Raw genomic sequence first — 20763 nt, forward strand, 5'->3', positions numbered from 1 at the left:
ATTTATTTATCTTTCACGAGCGAGCCAAGTAACTTTACTTTTTATTATTAATCTGTTGTTTTCTTGATTGTTTGTTTCTCCATTGTTTGTATTATTTTCATGAAACAAGCATCAGTCTTATTATTATTTTTAAGTTGTTTTCTTTCAGATATTTCCTCAAAATATATTTTAAACATTCTGTTTTTACTTTGATCTTTCAGACTCTTTTCAAACTATTTAACCTAATTTGCAGACATTATTTTCCCTTCTGTGATTTATCATTTTAAATTGAGATAATACTTGTTTATTTCCTGTTTTGATTGTGTTATTCTTTGTTAATATAAAGCAAATCCAATAGAGATTTTGTCTCCCTGTTTGTCGCTGTTGCTGTTGAGGCGGCCCTACGAGCAGGCGAGATAGAGAACAGAGCCTGAGAGAAAATAGGAAAAAGGTTTGTTGTCTGCAGACATAGAATTGGCCAAAAAGGTGAATGAAGAAAGGACAACATTAATTTCAACTCATTTGTCACTATTATTTCTAGACAAAAAAGAAATTTGTTTTATGAGTGAGCTCACAGTAAAAAAAAAAACATCTAATTTTTTTTTTTTTTAAATCCAAAAATTACTCGAGGCAAAATTATAGAATTGCATAACTAAATCTGGCAATTATCCTGACTTAAAAAAAAATCTAAATAATAAAAACATGCCAGTGCCTCAGGCTACCCCTTAATTGAAATGGAGATGACCTACAATCCAACAGGTGTTGAGGTCAAACTATATCATGTATTGCTTGAGATCTCGGCCAGTCACTAATTCAAACAAAACTACCCTGAACCCCAGAGTTCCCACAAACCACTTTAACCTGTAAATTAGAATAAAGAGCAGATGTATTCACTAAAATGAGACTCAACACACCTCACTACAAAGTGTGTTTGATTGTTTTGCTGTGATTGATTCTGGTTTTTGGAGCAATAATAATGCCGTGTCATCTGAGCAAACCCAGATAATCCAAATACAGCCCTGTTGTGTTCAGTGACCCACATGTTGCAGACCTCTGTTCTAGACAAATGGTGGAACCTGTTAAGCATGTAACGCCCAGAGTTCTGTCTGACAACCGGGTGGACAAAATTCGCAGAGCCAGGTATTGTTTTTAAAAAGGTAAAGTTTAATTATTACAAAAAGTTAAAATGTTAAAAAGGTAGGATAAAAGGGGGGATTAGTCCAAAAGTGTGGCGTGCGTAACGATCAGGAAGGGGAAAAGTTAATGGAGGAGTTGGGTCGGTTCTGTTGGTCCGACTGGCACGACCGGGCAGCTGTGACACGAAGTGTTGCTGGGCTGAGGTGTGTCGGACCTTTGTCTTGGACCCACTTTGCTTCTCCGGAGGGCCACGCCCGTAGCTCCCCCTTCCGCACACCTGCACAAGTTTAACCAGAGACACAGAGAGACAGAGTGGTGTGTGCCTGTTGCTTAAGTAGTGTTCCCTGAGCTGATTCCCAACACCTGTGCTGCCACACCAAGACACGCCCACAGCACACACAAACACAAACACAAAGAGGAGGTGGGGATACAGCTCTACCAGGTTACATCCAGAGCATGTGCTATTGAACAAGCTGGTGTCTGTAGCAAAGCGCTTCTTCATTGCATTTTCACATGTGATTGACATGTGCTGGACTTTGGAGTTTAATGTCTAAAGGTGTAACAAAACGTATCTCATGAAGAGCATTCTAAGTGTCATGTGATTACCTCTCTTGCTGCTCGCGACCAGGCCCCGCCACAACCTTTAAGGGTCACTGTAGTTGGAGTGCGCCCAAGTGGATGGTCTCCTGCCCATGTCCTTGATATAGTCTCTGTCTCCTCCCACAACCTTAGATGTTCTCCCGAAATGTTGCATCACAGCAGCGGTGTTGAGCAGTTCTCAAAGTCATTCAGCTTAATCTTTCGTGGTCTTCTTCTGGCTGATTTCTCACAAAGACAACTCAGCAACCCCGTCTTACAGATGTACAGCCCAGTAATGTTCTTGTACTGGTTTTCTTTGCATGTTGGGTCCTCGACTGATACATGCTTCTGGGTTGACATAGACAACGTGGTCATGAAAATCAGCACAGTCTCCTTCAGCTCTCCGTGGCTTCACAGCAGGCATGGCTTTGGACATAGTGGGGTTGATGTTTAGAGTGTATTTCAGCGAGGCGAGGCGGAGGTCGGGTCTTCTTCAGTGACCGAGTTTCAGGGTGGAGTTGAACAGTGACCCTCAGACTGGTGGCAGGTGGCCTTGGAGCCTGGTGCTTGCAGTTCCCTCGCAGAGCATGTGGAGAGAGAGAGTGGAGTGAGTAGGGTGTGGATGCGTGTGCGTGCACAAACACTAATCTGTACAACAGGCTTCGTATATATGTCTTTATTACAACTACTTAAGCTTAAATTTTGTGGGGCTTTATCTGCCACAGGTCAGTTTCTTTCACATGTAACATTGACTGTGTATCTTTATTGTTCGCAATTTTCTCCTCTACTTTTTGTTTCCTCTCTCTTATCTATACACAAATAGATAACCATGTTTTACAATATACTCTATTACTCTATGCTACACACAATTATTTATACACTTAACTTCTGTAATTCCCTTCTTTATTTATCCTTAGTTTTTCAAGCTGGTTTGTGCTCAGAGATCCCCCCGCTGGAAACCCAAATTGTGCTGTCCATACTGTAAGACACTCTAAACTTTCTTTGCCATGTTTGTTTTCCATAACCAAGGTAATAGCTGTCTCCGGGACCTCAGACACACCACTCCCTGACTGCCCTTTGCCCATTACCTAAATGGTCGTACGTACACTTTGTCTAATATCCAACTAAAACAACTTATGCCGAGACGTCTCTACGACTGTTGCCAGTGCTCCCAGCCCTTGCTCCACCTGGTAATCACTACTTTGAGGACTCTAACCTCAGTAGGGACACTAAAAGTGGACTCTAGCCACTAAAATTATTGGAAGACTATCCCTACAAGGTGGACTCTAACCACCCGTTTTATTACCTTTTTGGTGAGCTTGGATTTAGGCCCAGTCTCAAGTGTGTGTCACAAACAGCAGGGTCCAACAAACGCGATAAACGTCACCCTAGAGGAAATGGCAAGGAAACAAGACAGACTAAACACTACCCAAGGGCAGTGGGTTACCTCGAGCACAAGACATCAGCTAAAATATAAACTCTACTGAAATCAGAACTTTTTTTAAACACAGTTGAATCAGACCACAACTCACCATTATAATTGCAGATCCTTCAACTTAGTGGCGACGTTTTCCCCCACGGAGTGACACAGTCCTCTTTCTCCAAATTGCGAGGCTTGAGGCTGAAAGAAAATGAGGCTTCCATGTGGCCAACACTGCTCACTACGTGAGGAAAAAGGATCGCTCAAAAATCCCACCGACAACGCCAATTGTTATGGTAAACATTGAAACCATATTAAATGAAAACCGTCCTGAATCAAGCGTGCAGGTTTATTTAACATATGCATATGGAGACACACCAAGTACCTGGATACAAGATGCTCTGAAGAACAGTTCACAGCTCACAGTATTTATACACAGAGACAGCACAATGATCACACGATTATGGAACGCCCCAATGGTGTAATGGGTCAGATTGACCTAAGACATTCAGGACACTGACCAAATGTATAAGACAAATGTCGCCAAAGCGAGGACACAAACACCATATCTTAAATTCTAGATAAGATGTCCTGACCTCGACCAAGCAGGTGCCAATGATGCAATGGTCAAAGGAGTCTTACATTGTTACAACTCATACACAACATGCACCACTCTAGTAAATGAGGTGATGCTCACTGAATATAGGTCCCTGTATGTAATGGTCAAATATCCATAAAGCATATGTGACATGATGAGAGGAATAAACAATTAATGGTTCAGATTTCCATAACAATCCAATTCAAGGGAAACTCTTTGGAGCCAGACTTTAAGCACAAAGTGAGTCTTTACAGGACTCGAACTACAAGAAGCTGCAGCCTCCGCCTAGAGAGTGAGTTAGAACAGTCGTTCCCCCCGGGGGCTCCTGGGACGGCAGGAGGTTTTAAAGGGTTAAAAATCATCACAGAGAACAGGTGATTAAAACTATCTCATTTCAGAAATGTGTTTAAAAAGCAAATCATCAGCTCATAATATCAGATCAATGTAATAATATAATTAAGTAGGACAGATAAAAGCTCCAGGATCAGACGCCTGGAGAGTCTGTGACCCACGAGGCCTGAAGGACTTCACTTTCTTCTCGTCCTCGTCGTTCTTTCTTTGGAGGAGACTTTGTGTCTCAGACCTGTTCTTGATGGAGCTCAGACCTGTTCTTGATGGAGCTCAGACCTGTTCTTGATGGAGCTCAGACCTGTTCTTGATGGAGCTCAGACCTGTTCTTGATGGAGCTCAGACCTGTTCTTGATGGAGCTCAGACCTGTTCTTGATGGAGCTCAGACTTGTTCTTGATGGAGCCCAGACCTGTTCTTGATGGAGCTCAGACCTGTTCTTGATGGAGCTCAGACCTGTTCTTGATGGAGCTCAGACCTGTTCTTGATGGAGCTCAGACCTGTTCCTCTGAGCCGTGATGCTGATCCTTCTGTTTATTCTCCTGGGCTCAGTCTGAGGCGTCTGATCTGGAGCTAAACATCTTCAGGACACATTAGTCTGTTACCAGCTGTGGAGAAGCAGAGATCAGATTAGCTTCAAATTCCAAATCAATAATTACAACTTATTTTCACATGAAATATTTTATTAACCGACACTGGAATATATGAAAGGATAAAGTCTCCAGGTCTGTTTTTAATAAAACATAACCTGGATATAATTTAAAAAGAGTCTTTGCTGATGTGGGACCTTTAAATGAAGAATGGATTTGAACAAAGAAAACTCTTTAAAACAAACTCCAACAGCCTCCGTGATTTATTAAGACAAAAACAGGCTCCAGGTTCAGAACAGTTTCATAAAGTCAGGACTCACCGCAGTGTCTCCAGTCGACAGTGAGGGCTCTGTTTAAGGTCGAGGAGCTCCTTCAGGTCTGACTCTCTCAGACTGTTACACCTCAGGTACAGCTCAGTGAGATGTGAGGGGTTGGACTTCAGAGCTGAGGCCAGAGAGGAACAGCTGATCTCTGACAAACCACACCAACTCAATCTGAATAAAGAATAAATGAAGTTATTAAAGTCCAGAGTTAACACAGATTAAACAAACACGAAGAATGGCATGTTGATAAATAAACGACATGAATTAAAGTCAGTAATAGTTAAAAAAATATTTGTTTGTGTTAAAGTTTGAGCCCTGACACAGGGACAGTGAACTGACTCGAGATTCTTCAGGCGACAGTCTTTGATTTGCAGAAAACCACACAGATGAGACACTCCTGAGTCAGACAGGTCTTTGTTACGATCCAGGTCCAGCTCAGTGAGATGTGAGGGGTTGGACTTCAGACCTGAGGCCAGAGAGGAACAGCTGATCTCTGACAAACCACAGTAACTCAATCTGAATAAGAATAAATTAAATGATTAAAATCCAGAGTTTAAATAGATAAAACAAACACAATGACTGACATCTTGATTAAAAAACGACATGATTATAAACTGAATGGTTATAATCATTCAGAATATAAGGCAAACTGTTTAAAGTCTGATTCTTTCATAAAACGTCTTGAAATATAGCTTGAACAATATACAAATCTTAATGTTTAAAAAGCATAAACTGATAAATGTATTTCATTTATTTTGTTATGTCCTTTCAAACATTTACAGTGTTCTAAAAGTTTGAGTTTCACTGTTCTGGAAATTATTATTTTTTTGTCGTGAAGAAAACTAGTGCAAATCACTAAAACTATTGTATTTATAGTTTGTGTTAAACCTGAGCCCTGACACAGAGACAGTGAACTGACCTGAGAGTCTTCAGGCGACAGTCTTTATGTTGCACAAAACCACACAGATCAGACACTCCTGAGTCAGACAGTCTGTTCTCACTCAGGTCCAGCTCAGTGAGATGTGAGGGGTTGGACTTCAGAGCTGAGGCCAGAGAGGAACAGCTGATCTCTGACAAACCACATTCCCACAATCTGAATAAAGAATAAGGAAGTGATTAAAGTCCAGAGTTAATAGAGATAGGGGAAACACAAAGACAGACATATTGATTAATAAACGACATGAATTCAAACAGAAGAGTTAATTAAAATACAATAGAATTTTCGACAAATCTTTTAAAGTCAAGTTCTTTCCTAAAAGTTTAAACAATAAACAAATCTTAATGTATAAAAAGCATAAATAGATAAATCCATTTCATTCATTTTGTTATGTCTCTTTTAACCCTCGTGTCGCCTTCGCGGGTGAGTTGACTTTCTTCAGAGTGAGACTTTAGGTCAGACATGAGTGACAGTAACATGAGGCTAAATACAGTGAGCTCTTTGTTTCCAGTAAAACGTCTGAGGCCTCATTGCTCTTCAGTCACAGACTGAGAAGTGAAGAAGGAAGTCATGGAGCTTCTGCTTTAGACAGAACTTCAGACTTCTGCTGCATGTAAGAGTCATATCATATTCTGAAACTCAAATATGTAGCAAAAACATAATATATGGAAAATTATTACAATTACAAAAAGAAAAACATTTGAAAATCATGTATCTAATCAAAAAAATAGTTTTTGTTTTAATTTACTCTCATTATAAAAAACAAAACAAAAAAACAAAGCCAGGTCATGTGTATCTGCTGTAGGTCATGTTTGACCCAGTTCCTCTGAGTCGTGGTGCAGCAGGACTGATGTGGACAGATGTTACAGAAGAAGCTCATGAGGTTCATTTCTTCAACGGTTACTATAGTAACAATTTTCTCCAAAGTAAAAGTTGATCTACCACAGTCCTGTCCACATCTGTCATGGTCCACCAGGACCCACCACAACTAGAGGAACTGGGACAAACATGACTTTACAGCAGATAGAAATGGTTAGGGTTTGTTTGGGTTTTCTTTTTTAGAATGAGAGTAAATAAAATAGTAATTTTTTGATTAGATACAGGATTTTCAAATATTTTTCTAATCAAAAAATATTTTCCATATATTATGTTTCTACTACAGATTTGAGTTTCAGAATATGATCAATCAATCAATCAAACTTTATTTATAAATCGATTTTCATACTGGTATCACAAAGTGCTTTACAGATTACAACATTTTACATGATTTAATATGACGACTACATGCAGCAGAAGTCTGAAGTTCTGTCTAAAGCAGAAGCTCCATGACTTCCTTCTTCACTTCTCAGTCTGTGACTGAAGAACAATGAGGCCTCAGCCTTTTTACCGGAAACAAAGAGCTCACTGTATTTAGCCTCATGTTACTGTCACTCATGGTGTCTGACCTAAAGTCTCACTCTGAAGAAAGTCAACTCACGTTTACACTGAGAAGGTTGGAAGGGCGCCCCCTTGTGTCACCTTGCATCTAAATGTCCGGAACATGACAGCGGGTCAAAAAGACCCGCGAAGGCGACACGAGGGTTAAAAAAAATAGTGTTCAAAAAGTCTGTAGGATAAGACCTCAAGACTTTAATTCTTCAGAAAATGTATTTATTTTTATTGTAAACAAAACAAAAACAAATCCTTAAAATTATTTTGTTCATAGTTTGTGTTAAAACTTGAGCCCTGACACAGAGACAGTGAACTGACCTGAGAGTCTGCAGGCGACAGTCTTTGTGTTGCAGAAAACCACACAGATGAGACACTCCTGAGTCAGACAGGTCTGTGTTCTCACTCAGGTTCAGCTCAGTGAGATGTGAGGGGTTGGACTTCAGAACTGAGGCCAGAGAGGAACAGCTGATCTCTGACAACCCAGAGCCCCTCAATCTGAATAAAATAAATAAATGATTAAAATTCAGAGTTAAAACAGATAAAAACCAACACAAGGACTGACATCTTGATTAATAAACGACATTAATTAACACTGAATGGTTAATAATTAAAACCAATAGAATGAAAGAAAAACTCATTAAAGTCTAAGTCTTTCTTAAAACTTGATGAAATATAGCTTGAACAATGTACAAATCTTCATGGATAAAAAGCATAAACTGATAAATGCATTTAATTAATTTTGTTTTTCACAAACAAATCCTTAAAAGTGTTTTGTTCATAGTTTGTGTTAAAGTTTGAGCCCTGACACAGAGACAGTGAACTCACATGAGAATCTGCAGGCGACAGTCTGTGCTTTGCAGAAAACCACACAGATGAGACACTCCTGAGTCAGACAGGTTTGGGTTACGCTCCAGGTCCAGCTCAGTGAGATGTGAGGGGTTGGACTTCAGAGCTGAGGCCAGAGAGGAACAGCTGATCTCTGACAAACCACAGCTCCTCAAACTGAATAAGAATAAATGAAGTGATTCAAGTGCAGAGTTAATACAAAAAACATGCAGAAAAAACACAAAGGCTGAATCCGAATGTCCAAACTATTCCCTAACCCCTCATTCACTACATAGGCCCGTGCAAAAATGTTTTGTTTTGTTAATAGTTTGTGTTAAAACTTGAGCCCTGACACAGAGAGAGTGAACTGACATGAGAGTCTGCAGGCGACAGTCTTTGCCTTGCAGAAAGCCACACAATTGAGACACTCCTGAGTCAGACAGGGCTTTGTTACCACTCAGGTCCAGCTCAGTGAGATGTGAGGGGTTGGACTTCAGAGCTGAGGCCAGAGAGAAACAGCTGATCTCTGACAAACCACAAGAGACTCAATGTGAATAAAGAATAAAGAAGTGATTAAGTCCAGAGTAAAGTCAGAGGAGTTTCTGTAGCTACAGCTGAACATCTGAGACTCTGGTTTGGAGCAGGACTCAGAGGTCAGGGGTAAATGCTGCAGTTTTTCATCTCCTACACTTTACTTCACTGTCAGAGAACGGTTACGTCCCATCACTCAGTTTCAGTGATTAAAGGATGAGGAGGAGGATGGACGAGCGAGAGCCGTCACAGACCTGACACTGACCCGAGAGAGGAGAGCTGACAGTGAGGACTCTTCAGACCAACACACAGCGCAGACACTGAGGAGTCACTCAGGTTATCATGACTCAGGTCCAACTCTCTGAGATGGGAGGGGCTGGAGCTCAGCGCTGACGCCACCACTTCACAGTGAAGCTCTGAGAGTCCACAGCCTCTAACCCTGTAACAGATGTTAGAGCGACATGTGAGTGATTCTAACAGGTCTGTGAAGCTTCTGTCTGTGACTGAGGACTCACACAAACTTCCTGCAGTTCCTCGCCGCTGGGATCAGTCTCAGTTGACCCTGATCAGACGTGTTGTACTTGTATAGGTCCAGCTCCTCCAGGACCTGCTCTGACATCTGCAGCATGTAGGCCAGAGCCGAGCACTGGATCTCAGACAGTTCCTCCTTAGATCCACCTCCAGACTTCAGGAAGTCCTGGATCTGCTGCTGCACAGACTGGTCCTTCAGCTCCATCAGACAGTGGAAGATGTTGATGCTTCTGTCGGGAGAGACTTCCCCTGAAGACTTTTTTGATGTCTGATTTCTTTATTGGACTCAGCAGAGCTCCTAAAAGTCTGTGGTTGGACTCCAGACTGAGGCCATGAAGGAACCGCACAAACAGGTCCAGGTGGCCGTTTGGACTCTGCAGGGACTTTTCAAGAGCTTTACTGAGGAACTCATTTGGACTTAACCCTGAGACGGTTCCTTCACTTCCATAAAGAAACTCCCTGACCACCTCCTGGTTGTTCTGAAAGCAGTGGTGAAGGTAAACGGCTGCCAGAAACTCCTGCACGCTCAGGTGGATGAAGCAGTAGACTGACTGGTTGAAGACACTCTCTGGTTTGAAGATCTCAGTGCAGAGTCCGGAGTAGACCGAGGCCTCGCTCAGGTCCAGACCCACCTGCTCCAGGTCTTCTTGGTAGAACATGATGTTTCCTGTCTGCAGATGCTCAAAGGCCAGTCTCCCCAGCTTCAGGAGCAGCTCTGTGTCGGCCTCTGTCAGCCCCCAGGTCTCAGACCTGACCTCTGTTTGTGTCTGTTTGTACTTCCTCTTCCTGTGCGTCTGCACCAACAGGAAGTGTGCGTACATGTCTGTGAGGGTCTGGGGCAGTGGTCCGCTCTGATGGCTTCTCAACACGTGGTCCAGGACTGTGGAGGTGATCCAGCAGAAGACTGGGATCTGGCTCATGTTGTGGAGGCTGCGGGAGGTTCTGAGGTGGGACAGGACTGTTTGAAGCTGCTCTTCATCTGAGAACCTCTTCCTGAAGTACTGCTCCTTCTGTGGGTCAGTGATGAAGCCCCTGACCTCCGTGACCCTGTGCACGCACCGCGCTGGGATCTGATGGGCCGCCGCTGGGCGGGAGGTGATCCATATAAGGGCGTGAGGAAGCAGAGCGTCTCTGATGAGGTTCACCAACAGTACGCCCACCTCTGACCTCTGTGTGACCTCAGAGATGAGCTCACAGCTGAAGTCCAGAGACAGTCTGCTCTCGTCGAGGCCGTCAAAGATGAACAGGAGTTTACAGACGGACAGAGTGTGGGCTGTGAGCGTCTGTGGGGCAGAGAAACACAACATTTAACATCCATGACTTTACACCACTTTCCTTCAACCCTCACTTTAAACCAGTGAGTGGTGGAGCTCCAGTGTGAGGGACTGCAGGGTTTACAATGGATTTAGCATTTCTCTAACGGGTTTGTGGCGTCAGTCTCCTGACGGGTGTGAAGGCTGACGGCCCACTTTCAGTGTCATGTTTCATTTTGAAGTGAAGAAAGGACTGGAGCATTTCCTACTGAATACACGGCGCTGGGCGTTTGGAACATTGGTCTGATGGATGTTCATCTTTATAACCGCGATGTGTCTCTGCCTCAGTCTGTGCTGTAAAGCTTTCATCTCCATCTGTTTAATCAGGTGCATTTCTTTCACCTGCTTCCTTTTTGGCCACAAGAGAGTGAGAGGATTAGCTCTAGGAAGCGCGTGTGAGCCGCTGCTTTGACCATGAACAATAGTTTGAAGCGTTTGGTGCAGTGAATGTGAACACAGACTGAACTAACAAACGCCCTGAGAGCCAGGAGTCATTTCAAAAGTGTTTGAGACTTTGAAATATATGATGTGAAAGGTAAAGCTTTCTATAAATGAGAGTGACCTGTGGATCCAGCGCTGGATGGAACACTTGGATCAGCTCCATCAGACTGTAGCGCCCCCTTCTGACCAGGTTCATCTCTCTGAAGGACAGTGGCACCACCAGCTGCAGCTCCTGGTTCTCTGAGCCCTGGGCCCAGTCCAGACAGAACTTCAGGACTGAGAAGGTCTTCCCCACTCCAGCCACGCCCACAGTCAGCACGGCTCTGATGGAGCCCTGCTGCAGCGCCCCCTGCTGCTGCTCAGGGGGCAGAGCTTTAAAGATGTCCTGGCACCTGATGGTGATCTCCTGGACCTGCTTCTTCTTGGACTGTGTCTCCAGACTCCACTCCTCAGGTTGGGCTCTGGCCTCTTCACTGAGGCCCTCTGTGATGTACAGCTCAGGGAAGATGCTGTTCAGAAGAGTTCTATCTCCTGATTCTTCACTTCCCTCTGTCACACTCTCACATCTGCTGCTCAGGCTCTGCTTATGGTCCTTCAGAACCTTGTGGAGACCTTCACCTGGACACAGAGGAGGAGACACCTGTTAATGTTGATGAACAGGTCTCTTATTCCCTGCTGTAGTTGATGAGTCTCAGACTGAGCAGACTCACCTGGTGCAGGGCCTTGAACCCCCTGATCAGGACTGTTGCCTGTGTCTCCACACTGAGGCCAGGCGTCCTGCTCTGACTCTGTTTCTCTGTGACACAAACACACAGCACTGAGCACGTCTTTAACATCTCACAAGTTACAATCACAAATATAAAGCACAGTTTAGGTCAGTTCTTACTGTGAGTCTGGAGCAGGTTCACCACTGAAGTTTAGAGGGAGACCTTTAGACCTGTCGCTCTTCATGGACAGAGCCGACACTGAGGCTGTAGATCTGCTTCTGTGGAGAGAAGATCAGGTTTTTCAGCCTGAGAAGTGAAGCTGGATCTACACTGAGCTTCAGGAGCCTGAGTCAGAACAAAGTATCAGCAGCTCGTGTGTGATGCAGGTGATGGAGACGTCTGAGGCTGATCCAAGAGCAGAGCGAGAGACCAACATTCTTTTACTGACGTCTGAAACAAGCGACACTTATGCCTGAATTCATCTGTTTTTCAATCCAACTTTATTTCTATGGCGCATTTCATAAACAAGAGTTTCCAAAGTGCTGCACAAGAAAATAAAAACAATAAGAATAAAACAATGAAAAACATAATAATAAAGTTTCAAAACTTTAAGATTTTAAAATTCTAAAATTCCAGAATAAATAAAACCACACAAATGAAAGACACAGAGGACCACACAACTCACATGGTGTTAACAGCTAGAGAATAAAAGTGGGTTTTAAGATGGGATTTAAAACACTCCAGGGTGGGTGCCGTTCGGACGTGGGGGGGCAGAGCGTTCCACAGCTTAGGGCCGACAACGGAGAACGCTCTGTCCCCTCTGGCCTTACGGCTCGTCCTGGGCACCACGAGCTGGAGCCGGCCCTCGGACCTCAGAGCGAGCAACGGTGTGTAAAGGTGGATGAGCTCCTTGATGTACTGAGGGGCCAGACCACTCAAAGCTTTAAAAACTAACAATAAAATCTTAAAATCAATTCTAAAATCAACAGGAAACCAGTGCAACGACGCAAGAATGGGGGAGATGTGCTCCTACTTTTTGGTTCCTGTTAAAAGCCGCAGAATTCTGGACTAACTGCGAGCGATAAAGAGCATTCTGATTTAGGCCAGTGTAAAGTGCGGCGCAGTCGTCCAGGCGAGTTGAAACAAAAGCGTGCACGACTTGCTCGAAGTTCTTAAAAGATAAAAAAGGTTTAACTTTTGTTAAAAGACGAAGGTGAAAAAAGCTGGCTTTAACAACAGTATTGATTTGCCTGTGAAGTTTAAAATCAGAGTCAACAATGACGCCAAGGCTGAAGAGCGAACATGGTGTTTAAGACGGCCCCGGGTCATTTGAAGGGTCCATGGAGCCAAACACAACAATTTCAGTCTTCTTTTCATTGAAACAGTTTTGAGCCGACCAGACCTTGATGTCACTCAAACACTGGAGTAGAGGTGTCAGGGGGGACCTACCATTTTTCTTCAACGGCATGTAGATTTGGCAGTCGTCTGCGTGAAAGTGGTAAGCGACGCCATGCCTTTGGAATATTTCATTTAGTGGGAGAATATAAAGTGCAAACAGTACAGGCGCAAGTATAGAGCCCTGAGGAACTCCACAGTGAAGGGTAGCAGAGGAAGATGTGGAGTCTCCCAGCCTGACTGCAAAAGATCTCTCCAAGAAGTAGGACTTAAACCATTTTAAAGCAGTCCCCCTGACACCAACACAGTTTTCCAAGCGATTTAAAAGAATTGTGTGGTCAACTGTGTCAAAAGCAGCAGTCAGATCTAAAAGCACTAAAATGGCTGAATCACCAGAATCAGTCATTAAAAACAGGTCATTAAAAACCTTTAAAAGTGCAGTCTCAGTGCTGTGCAATGCTTTATAGCCTGACTGGAAAACATCGAATGTGCATCAAGAAATGCTTGAAGTTGTACAAAAACACTTTTCTCTATAATCTTCGACAAGAAGGGAAGTTTAGAGAATGGCCGATAATTTGAAAGAACAGATGAGTCAAGGCTGGGGTTTTTAAGTAACGGCTCAACCACAGCATGTTTACAAAACTTTGGCACAGTCCCTGAGGTGAGGCTACTATTAACTTTTGTTTGGACATAAGGGCCAATAGTCGTTTAAACCTCTTTGAAAAGACCTGGGGGAACAGGATCTGTGGGGCTGGATGAGGGTTTGAGCTTATTAACAATATTTGTGAGGAAAGACAAGGTTACCTGTTCAAACTGGTCCAAAACTGATCCAAAACTGCAGGGCCGTAAGTTACAGTTGAAAGATTAATGGCAGGGGCTGAAATACCGGCCCTGATAGTGGCAACTTTTTCTTGAAAAAAGCTCAAAAATCTCTCACAAGTGTCACAACAATGATCAAGAATGTTGGATTGGGGAGGGTTCAGAACTGACCCTATTGTTTTAAAAAGCACCCTGGGCTTATTCAGGCTCTGGGAAACAATATTTGAAAGATATTTCGTTTTTTCAGTTTTAAGAGTTTTCTGATAGTTTTGTCAACAGTTGGACAACATTTGATGGGACACATGAAGCTTGTCTTTCTTCCATTTTCTCTCTGCTTTTCTGCCCTCCTGTCGTGCTGCTCGCGTAACATCCTTAAGCCATGGCTTCGGTTTAGACCTATAACACACGGCTTTACGCAGGGCAATAATGTCTAAAATATTGTTACAGGAAGAAAGAAAACGATTTGTCAATAGATCAGTGTCTAAAGAACTCAGCCCACTATCACACTGCAAGTCGTTAAAAAGAGGCGAGAATAACTCTGCAGAGTTGGGCTTTAACACACGGCTGAGGCGCACGGGCGCTTGTGCTTTTTCACTTTCTTCGATCACAGCTTCGAACAGTATTGGACAATGACCAGAGAACACTGCATCACAAACCAACACATTATCCACAGGCACTCCATGTGACAGTAGGAGGTCAAGCGTATGGCCATACATTTGTGTGGACCCAGTAACATGTTGGTTGAGATTAAAAGCATCAAGTAACTCTAAAAATGCCTTAGCCAGGGGCTTGGATGTGCAACAAACATGGATATTAAAATCACCAGCAATTAAAATGTTGTCGTACTGACTTAAGACACCAGCAACAAAGTCCGAAAAATCTTTAATAAAGTCTTTGCTATGTTTGGGCGGGCGGTAAACAATTGTGCATAGAAGCGGATTGCGCTGCCTCAATTCAAAGCAACTCAATTCAAAAGATGAGAAATACGGCATCGATAGAGGTTTTTGTATTGTAGAGATTGCTTGAGTATGGTAGCAATGCCCCCACCTCGACCCGAGGTTCTCGGGGTGTTTATGAAAGTACAACCGGTAGGAATCAGTTCGACGAAGGCGGTGGACTCACCCACTTTGATCCAAGTCTCAGTCACGAAAAGGAGATCCAGGCCATTTGACGAAAAGAAGTCCTGGAGTATGAGAGTTTTGTCCGTAACGGACCTTGCATTGACGAGCGCGCACTTAGCTCTGGTCACGCTGTCTATAGCCACGGGTTCCGCTCGGCTAAGGTGCTTCAGGTTAGCAAGAGCCGCGTGAGCCAAGTTGACGTGAACGGCGTACGTGAAAGTGTTCCTCGGGGTAATTTTCACCGAAGATGAGGAATTAGAGCAAAATGGGGCATGAAAAATCTCACAGTGTGAGCTGAGCTTTAGTCAGCTGTAGTTTTAAATGTGCCACAGAGATCAGGTAGAACGACAGTGAAGACCTGGCCCAGCATCTCTGAGGAGCAGACCACGGGCTGCAGACGAGAGTCACTGTAGTAGAAATGTTTATTGTCCCCTTGGGGTAATTCATTTGCAGTGAGTGGAAACACACAAAGACAACAGTGACCACAGCAGACAGATCCAAACATCACAACACACAAAGAACAAACCACGGCCCGTCAACCTCAGTTTGAATTATATTCAAATCATTACCTACATTCCTTGAAACCTTCTCTGACAGACCAGCTGTGCAGAATAGAAACATCACTGTTGGTTACGTCATATTGTTGGTTTGTTTAATTGTAAAATGGCTTGTGACACAAATGACTGCCTGGTCCAGTTGTGACAACCAGGCACCCGTCTGTGCATGGTCAGTCACCTATACCCTCGCCTTCACCACACCCGGTTTACTCCCCTGTCCAGCCTCTCGCTCTGACCTCACACTCAATGCCCATCTCTGCCCCTTTGCTCATTCGCTCCCCTGTTCCCGCCGCCGGTTAAGCCTCCTCGGCTTGCTCTAGTAAAATGGCATACCTTTGCGGGACAGGGAAGTAGCAGCCTCAGATCCTGAGGGGTAGCAAAGCGTTAGTAGTTTTACTCCCAACGAGGGTGGTTAATTCCTCCACAAACAAGTCTTTGCTGGTAACATTCCCTCCTTCCATAGCGCTTGTCAGTATTGCAAACATCTTGTTTTTAACAAAATAATTCCCCGCAGAACCGGACCTACTGCTTCCTGGTTGCTACAGTACGTCGGTGACGTCATCCTGTGCACCGCACGTACAGGTCCGCTTGGACTCTCGATTGTCTGTGAGTCTTTTTTCTTTGTGCCTTGATCTACGCATTATTCTGTGTTTTTGCTGTGGTTTCGAGCCTTGATAAAAGTATGCTAAAATAATACTGATAATGTTTACTGTAGATCACTCTGGTGCTGGCTCGACCGCACTTCACATTACGTCAGTGTGACGTCACTTGGTTCTCTCGCAGTACGTATGAGTTAATGCTTTTGTATGTGTGTTTGTGAAAAGGAAATGTTGGAAATGACAAAAGAAGCATTTCTGGCTCCTCTGTTTTGTTCTTCTTTTGAGTGGGGATTTATTTTGTGTATGGGGGGGAGAAAATTCTGAACACTTATGTGCTATTAGTCCTTGTTTATTTTCAATACACACATGTTCTGTCTGTGTTGGTGGTGTTCAACCTATGTCTTACGTACAAAAGGGTCTATGCCATGGAGCACATGTCCTTGTGAGGATTGTGGCATTGAAAGGAAACTCACCGACTATTGTAAACCCATAGAATACACTGTGATACATACTCCTTTATCCTATACGTCAGGAGGGAAACCTGACTGGCACCCCTAAAAGCCAGCCTAACAATAATAATAACAATAATAACAAACAAACTGTCAATCCGTCACACTGTTTTTAGTCAGGGCGGGGCTCCTGTACCTTCGACCTGAGGGGAGCAGCTCAAACTCTCTAAATAGAGGATGTTTTGAGTACGATTATATTATGTCTGCTTTATCTAGAGCTCGAGCAAAATAAATGTCCTGCAGACCCTTCAGAGGAACACCTACAACCACTGAACAAACATTTTATCACAGTTTATGAAGAGTTACATCCTGGTCATGAGGAGGATGTAGTTTATGTCTCTCTCTCTCTCTCTGGGTCTCGGTTAAACCCTCTCATGTTTAGATAAATCTCATTCCTGAGTTCCTTTGCATGTCCTTATATGGTGTAATGGAGGCGTGCAGGGGGCGTGTCCTTTGCTTTGTCTAAAAACACATTTGTCTTTGAAGGAGGTTAAAGTCGATAAGAAACAACTGAACTCACTTTGTCCCACAGAGCTGTGGCTCAGTGCTGCCCTCTGGAGGCTTTGTTTTTCCTTCTGCCATTTCCTGGAGTCTCGTCCTGTGGGAGAGTCAGAGCCGTTAAACACAGAGATAAACCTCCTCATGTAAAGGACAGACCGGAGCCGCCTCAGATTCAGCACAGCAGATCTAAGACAGCGCCACCTGCTGTTTGATCATGGAACAACTCTTTATGTAACATCTCTTTATATAAACTTTACCTTATATACAGTAAGGTAAAGACAGATTTAGTGGATTTGCATGAATAATATTGATTCTGATCATATATAATCAGCTCCTCTGGTTTCTGGAGCTTCTCCCACATGATCAAAGCTCAGAGCTGCTCCTTTAACACAGGATTTAAAGGATCTTTTTCAAACTGTCACTGAGTTTGGAGGATTTGAATCATAGTTTTAGTCTCATCAAAAACTTTTAACTTAGTTTTAGTCCAATTTTAGGCCGAAAAAATCTTACTTTGACTAAAACTAAGACAAAGAGAGCGTGAAGCGCGAGAGTCGCTGTTTCTCATCATCGCAGCAGCACATGGGCCGTATGTCCACGGGTTTACAGATTTTTTGGGCGGGTTTGGCTGCATAGACCTGGCAACCCTGCTGAGGCGGCTCCTCTGCAGTTTTCCCCTAATCTAAACAGGAAGTGCGGAGGCGGGCTCTGTGCTGCTCCTTCCTCTTCACGCTGCTGTGGGTGGAGCTCAGACTCTTCCCTTTAACCTCTTAACTCCCACCTGAACATGTTCTCTCCTGTTCTCCAAATTCTCCAAATCTAAAAGCTTTTTCAAAACAGCAATAAAAAAGGAAAACAAGAAAATGAAGATGAACACAACAAAAAAGCGATAAAAAGTGACCAAAAACAGCGACAAAAATGACAAAAATCCAGCAAAAAAAATGACAAAAATCTGGCAAAAAAAAGACAAAAATCCAGAAAAAAAGTCATTTAAAAAGTGCCAAAAACACATAAGGTAAATACAAAGTGACGACAATGGCAGAGGGGAGAATGCACTTGGTTTTGGCGGGTGGTAAGAGGTTAATGGAGCACAGTTCACTGTGGAGTGTTTGCTCCTCCGGTTTCTGCCTGAGGTGGTCTGAGGTGGTCAGAGGTGGTCAGAGGTGGTCAGAGGTGGTCAGAGGTGGTCTGAGGTGGTCTGAGGTGGTCTGAGGTGGTCTGAGGTGGTCTGAGGTGGTCTGAGGTGGTCTGAGGTGGTCTGAGGTGGTCAGAGCTGGTCAGAGGTGGTCAGAGGTGGTCTGAGGTGGTCAGAGGTGGTCAGAGCTGGTCAGAGGTGGTCAGAGGTGGTCTGAGGTGGTCAGAGGTGGTCAGAGGTGGTCTGAGGTGGTCTGAGGTGGTCTGAGGTGGTCTGAGGTGGTCTGAGGTGGTCTGAGGTGGTCAGAGGTGGTCTGAGCTGGTCTGAGGTGGTCTGAGGTGGTCTGAGGTGGTCTGAGGTGGTCAGAGGTGGTCAGAGGTGGTCTGAGGTGGTCAGAGGTGGTCTGAGGTGGTCTGAGGTGGTCTGAGGTGGTCTGAGGTGGTCTGAGGTGGTCTGAGGTGGTCTGAGGTGGTCTGAGGTGGTCTGAGGTGGTCTGAGGTGGTCTGAGGTGGAGGAGTTTACAGGAGTGTCTGTCAGTGAGTCTCACATTAATCTGAAGTATTTCCATTTCCCCACGACACCAGTGTGAGAACTCTCTGTGACTCAGTCTCGACATGAAAGAAACACTCACACAACCCAAAAATGAGTCTGTGTGAAATGTGTGAGGAAAAGATCAGTGTGATCATGTTTCCACTGAATCTCTGTTCAGAACCTTTGAAACAGACGAGGCACTGATGGAAAATAAATGAATCCTAAAGCCTCACCTGGATCAGCAGTGGAGATGTTCCTTTACAGCAGTGTTGTTCAGCCTGAGGAGAGTTTCCCTGAGTCTGAGCTGCAAAGGGAGCAGGAGGTTTACAGGAAAGCATGTGACCTGCTTCAGCCAATCACAGAGCAGCTCACCCAGGTGTGTCTTTGTGTGTCTTTGTGTTGTTGACACAGGGACGGGCTCCGCTCAGAGTCCAGTCACTTCACAGTCCTTTTATGGAGTTCCTTTTCCTGAACTCGTTTAACCTCTGACCATAAACACAGCTCAGTCCTGTCAGGAAGTGAACTCAGACACATGTGCTGAAGTCTCTCCTATAAACACAGCTCAGTCCTGTCAGGAAGTGAACTCAGACACATGTGCTGAAGTCTCTCCTATAAACACAGCTCAGTCCTGTCAGGAAGTGAACTCAGACACATGTGCTGAAGTCTCTCCTATAAACGAGCTCCACACAGAACAAAGACCAGCTCGGTTTGGGTCAAAGAAGAATCCAAACGTCGTCCACTTCACCAAAACCCACACTGTAAAAAAAAGTCTTTAAATTATGCAGTAAAAAACTGTAATTTACCTACAGAAAAAGTATGTTAATAGGTTCATGGAAAATTACTGTTTATTTTACAGTGTATAAGTATTTTTTTGAAAACTGACATACTGTACATTTTACATACATTTGCTGCAAACATTACTGGTTTACTTTGTTAATGCTGAGTAAACTGTACTTTTTACAGATCAATTCCGTAAAATTAGTTACAGTTAATAATGTAAATTTCACAGTTAGATAATGGAAAATGTACATTTTTACACCATTAAATTTAAAGAAATGCAGGTTTTTATAATGACATGTTCTGTAACCACAATTACGCCCATTTACTGTATTTGTCAACATACATTTTCTGTAATTATTACAGGTTTCCTCTGTTAATACTGAGTTAACTGCACTTTTTACAGGTCACTTCTGTAATATTATTTACAGTTAAGAACTTCAGTTAGATAATGGAAAATGTACGTTTTTGCACCATTAAAAATACGGTAAGGTATTCTGTAAAATTCACTGTAACTCACTGGCAGCTGCAGTTGCCAGTTTTTCACTGTAATTGTATTAACAGATCATGTTACTGTTTTTTTAACTGCAGCTGCCAGTGAGTTACCGTAATTTGACAGAATTTTTTAACAGTGCAGTCCAGTCGATGGTTTCACTTTTCTACCACTCATGAGCAAATTCAAACTGGAAAAGTGGCTCGGACGATAAACCTGAGGAGTTCACAGACTACAGGCCAGAGTAGGGCTGTGCAATTAATCTAAATTCGATTACGATTTCGATTACAACAGTAAACGATAACAAAAATAGCATAATCGCAAAAAAAAAAACGATTATAATTTTTTTTTTCAATTTTTTTTTTTTTCTTCTTCTTTCAAATTTTTTTTTCACATTTATTTTTCTAATTTTTAATTTTTGGATTTTTGTCACTTTTCTGCTGGATTTTTGTCACTTTTTTGATGGATTGTTTTAAAGGCAACAAATAATCGTTTGAATAATCGTGATTTCAATTATGACAAAAATATATATATATATATATATATATTATTATTTTTTCAATAATCGAGCAGCCCTAGGCCAGAGTCACGGCTCATTTGAAAGCTAAGGCCTTCAAAACTGTGACTTTAATGTTATGTT

At 43.2% G+C, this 20763-nt stretch overlaps 1 protein-coding gene and 1 pseudogene across 2 annotated transcripts in view; both read right to left on the reverse strand.

Annotated features, from left to right (window-relative positions):
• Positions 1-4598: 4598 nt before the first annotated feature.
• Positions 4599-20763, reverse strand: part of LOC306960550 (NACHT, LRR and PYD domains-containing protein 12-like) — a gene marked incomplete at its 5' end in the record, with an annotated part of 56278 nt that continues 40113 nt past the window's right edge. The window contains 3 exons of the mRNA XM_079552983.1: positions 4599-4668; positions 4971-5144; positions 5893-6066. Coding sequence (XP_079409109.1) covers positions 4662-4668; positions 4971-5144; positions 5893-6066 — 355 coding nt within the window. The 3' untranslated portion in view covers positions 4599-4661. The remainder of the gene's footprint in view (positions 4669-4970; positions 5145-5892; positions 6067-20763) is intronic.
• On the reverse strand, positions 8944-19122 carry LOC306960391 (protein NLRC3-like; annotated as a pseudogene). The gene is made up of 6 exons (XR_013794269.1): positions 19087-19122; positions 11869-11967; positions 11693-11778; positions 11104-11600; positions 9213-10511; positions 8944-9136 (listed from the first exon to the last, which is right to left on the reverse strand). The product of XR_013794269.1 is annotated as a protein NLRC3-like (transcript).

Source organism: Gobius niger, assembly GCF_951799975.1.
Source record: "Gobius niger genome assembly, chromosome: 3".
NCBI lineage: Eukaryota > Metazoa > Chordata > Actinopteri > Gobiiformes > Gobiidae > Gobius > Gobius niger.